Source organism: Otolemur garnettii, unplaced genomic scaffold (assembly GCF_000181295.1).
Source record: "Otolemur garnettii isolate 467f Iridium unplaced genomic scaffold, OtoGar3 scaffold00142, whole genome shotgun sequence".
In the NCBI taxonomy this organism is placed as follows: Eukaryota; Metazoa; Chordata; class Mammalia; order Primates; family Galagidae; genus Otolemur; species Otolemur garnettii.
In genome coordinates this window covers 2,850,280-2,854,044 of record NW_003852537.1, presented here as the reverse complement: position 1 = coordinate 2,854,044, position 3,765 = coordinate 2,850,280, and the positions used below count along the sequence as shown (strand labels likewise).

The following is a 3,765-nucleotide window of genomic DNA, read 5'->3' as shown; positions in this document are numbered from 1 at the left end:
CGGCTATTTTTTGGTTGCAGCCGTCGTTGTTTGGTGGGCCCGGGCTGGGGATTCGAACCCGCCACCTTAGGTGTAAGTGGCTGGCGCCTTAGCCGCTTGAGCTATAGGCGCTGAGCCTGCATCCTTACTTTTAAAGTTATCATCTTTAGAAAACCAAATGTCCTCTTGCCTCAGCCTCCTAAGTAGCCGAGACTATAGGCATCTGCCAGGGTAGGTGTTCTTTGTGTGTTTTTTTTTTTTTTTTCCCCCTATTTTTAGTAGACATAGGGTCTTGCTCTTACTCAGGCTAGTCTCAAACTCCTGAGCTCAAGCAGTCCACTACCTTAGCCTCCCAGAGTGCAAAGATTACAGGAGTGAGCTATTGTACCCAGCCTAAACTGTCAGTTTTAAATGTTACATAAAATGTGTGTAATTTATTTTCAGATCTTTTTTATTCTGCTGTTTAGAGTTGAAGAACATAATAATGTGTGCTTTTTTTCTTAAAGTAGGTATGAATTAGAAAAAAAACTGGCAAGTTCCAAATAAGTGAGTAAATATGTCTCTATCTTAAATGTTAGCCAGTGGTTTTTAATACTTTCTCTCTTTTAATTTAGGAATTTGAAGATAATTTTGATGATGAAATAGATTTCACACCACCAGCAGAAGATACTCCCTCTGTCCAGTCCCCAGCAGAGGTCTTCACACTTTCAGTACCAAATATTTCACTACCAGCTCCATCACAATTCCAGCCTTCTGTAGGTAAGAGCTTCCATTCTAACGCTGTATTTTCAAGAATAGTTTCTGAGAAGAGAGAATAAAAGCCTTGCTATGGTAAAATACTGTCCTGTCCATCTCCTCCTTTGTTTCTCTTCCTTTTGCTCCTGGTGAAGCTGACTTCCAGTGGTCAAGTCCATTGTATTTCTGCAAAAGCTGAGTCTTTTCCTTTCTGAACCATGGGTCTGGTAAAAGAATAAAACTGTTCTCCTCAGTTCATTGAAATTGAACACTTAGACACAAGTCTTGGGCTCTATTTTGATGGCTAGTTTCTTTACTAGTTTCTTGCCTTGCTGGGTAGGACAGTGCTGTCTTCTGCTGGGATGTCCTGCATTTGGGGAGGGAGGGATATATTTGGATATATTAATCTGATTTACTTTTCATATCCTCAAAATAGGTTTGATTAGGTATTAATTTCTTGTTCAAAATAGAATGTTACTAGTGGTTTAAAAAGTAGGGTTTTCTAAGACTGCTACAAAAGGCTATTGAAATTTGTAAGTGCTAGGACTGCTTTTTGTGATACCGCATGCACTGAGGGCTATGTTTAGGGCAGGATAAATCCAAGAGTTGATTATACAGCTGTGGGCATGCATGGCTATAAAATGACACAGCTGGTGCATTTCATTTAAGTATTCATAAATTAAGGTGTATTTTGCTTAATTAGGCAGCTTATCTCCTCAGTAGGGAGCATGGCTGCTGGCACCAGGTCTATATTCTTATAGTTTTACAGAGAGGAAAGGGGCTTCTCCATCTACTGGGGATGGATGGGAACACAGACAGACATGGGCAGGAGAGAAATTCTAGTAATATGGGCGGCCATCCTAATTTTGTTTATACGTACCTCCACTTCTGTTTTGCTGAAGCCCTGTCTGTATTTTAAAGTCTCTCTTAATAGGAAGAAATCATTTTAAATTTCTTTGTATAGAATACTTATGGAATACTTTTTTTTTTTTTAATCACCATGAGACAAAAGAGGCCTTTCCAAGCATGGCACCAAATTAGAAGCCATAAAAGAAAATACTGCCACATGTGATTTGTAAAATGAAATATTTGATATAGAAAAAGATACTATATACAAATTTTACATAATAGCAAAAAAAATTGTAAACTACTAACAGGATTTAAAACAGTTACATATTAACAATACAAACAAATATGTAAAAAAAGAATAATAGGCCACTAGAAAAAATAAGGTAAAGACATGAAAGAAGAAACTTATGGAGAGAAATAAGAGCCTCATTATTCATTAAAGAAAAGTGGGCCAGGCACAGTGGCTCATGCCTTTTATCCTAGCACTTTGGGAAACCTAGAGAGGAGGATTGCTTGAGGCCAGGAGTTTCTGAGACCAGCCTGGTCAGTGTAGCTAGACCTCATTAAAAAAAAAAAGTTAAAGCCTAAGAATAGGGGGGGAGGGAGAGGGGAGAGGGGAATGGGTGGAGGGAGGGGGATTGGAGGGATCACTTCTGAGGTTTATCTTACAAAGGTACAAGTGAATCTTTCTAAGAGTAGAATGTGAACGTTTTAAAACAATAACTATGAAAACGACATGAAGGCTGTGTTAACCAGTTTGATGGAAGTGTTTCGGATTGTGTGTGAAAACCCCACACTATACCCTAGAAGTGCATTAATGTACATAGTTACCATTCAATTAAAAAAAAAAGTTAATGCAAATCTGTTGAAGAGAAACAGCACTAGGTAGTGATTGGTGAGCACATGTATAGGGGGATGCTGCGCTATTGTCCACCCACTGTTAGTATAGCTATTAACTGATGAAAACATTCCTTCTGGAGGGCAGTCTGACAGTATGTGTCAACATGTGAAATGTGTTTACTCTTGATTTAGTAATTCCCCTTTCAGTAATTTTCGTAAACATATATGTAAAAGGAATTTACTTACTGCAGCATTGTTTAGCAGTGTAAAATAGAACTGGATTATGTCTGTCAATATGTGATTTGTTAAATTACAGTAAATTCATTAACAGTGGAGTATTTTGTGTTTCTAGGAGGTGGTTAAGGTGAACTGTATTTGACTATGAAAGATATTCACGATAATATTATGTGAAAATATGCCAAATATTCAGGGGCATAGAAATTGTTCTACCAGTTTTTTTCTTTTTTCTCTTTTTAAAATGTATTTTTTTTTAATGCAGTTTTTGGCTGGGGCTGGGTTTGAACCCAGCACCTCCAGCACATGGGGCAGGCACCCTACTCCTTTGAGCCACAGACGCCGCCCAGATCTCCTCTTGTTTTTACTCAAAGGTGTCATGGTTAATACATTAGTTTTCACTTATAACCTTAGAGATCAATAAAGAGAACTTATTTATTCTTGTTTATAAGGTCATACTCTGAATTATATGGACTTAGCACAATGTATTTAAGCAGTCTCCTACTGATAGATATTTGGGTTGTTTCTAATCTTATGCTAGTACACATAAAGCTTGAATGTGTGTTGTTTTGTACATTGTTATTGTGCTTATACATTTGTAGAATAAATTTTTTAAAGATGGTCAAAGAGTATATGTGTTTATAATTTTGATGGTTTTTGCCAGCTTACCCTCCACAGGAGTTGTGCTGGCTTATATTCCTGCTGGTTGGGTGTCAAGTGGTATATGCTATTGTCTTTAAAGCTAAATTGGTATCAGGTCAAACTAGATGGTTGTAAGTTTAGGACATTAATTGTAATCCCATGGTAACAACTAAAAAATGTACAGAGGAGGGCTGAATGTGGTAGCTCATGCCTGTAATTCTAGCCGTCCTGGAGGTATAGACAGGTAGATTACTTGAGCTCAGGAGTTTGAGACCAACCTGAGCAAGAGCAAAACCCTGTCTCTACTAAAAATAGAAAAACTAGCTGGGTATTGTGGTGGGCACCTGCCATCCTAGCTTGTTGGGAAGCTGAGGCAAGAGGATTGTTTTAGCCTAAGAGTTTGAGGTTGCTGTGAGCTATGTTGCCATAGCATTCAACTCCAGGGCAGCAGAGTGAGACTCTGTCCCCAAAAAGAAGGAAAAAAAA

At 38.1% G+C, this 3,765-nt stretch overlaps 1 protein-coding gene across 1 annotated transcript in view; it reads left to right on the top strand.

The window, feature by feature from the left end:
* LMTK2 (lemur tyrosine kinase 2) overlaps positions 1-3,765 on the top strand; it is a 94,592-nt gene that overhangs the window by 32,560 nt on the left and 58,267 nt on the right. The window contains exon 3 of the mRNA XM_003798894.2: positions 594-738. Within this exon, the coding sequence (XP_003798942.1) occupies positions 594-738 (145 nt within the window). The remainder of the gene's footprint in view (positions 1-593; positions 739-3,765) is intronic.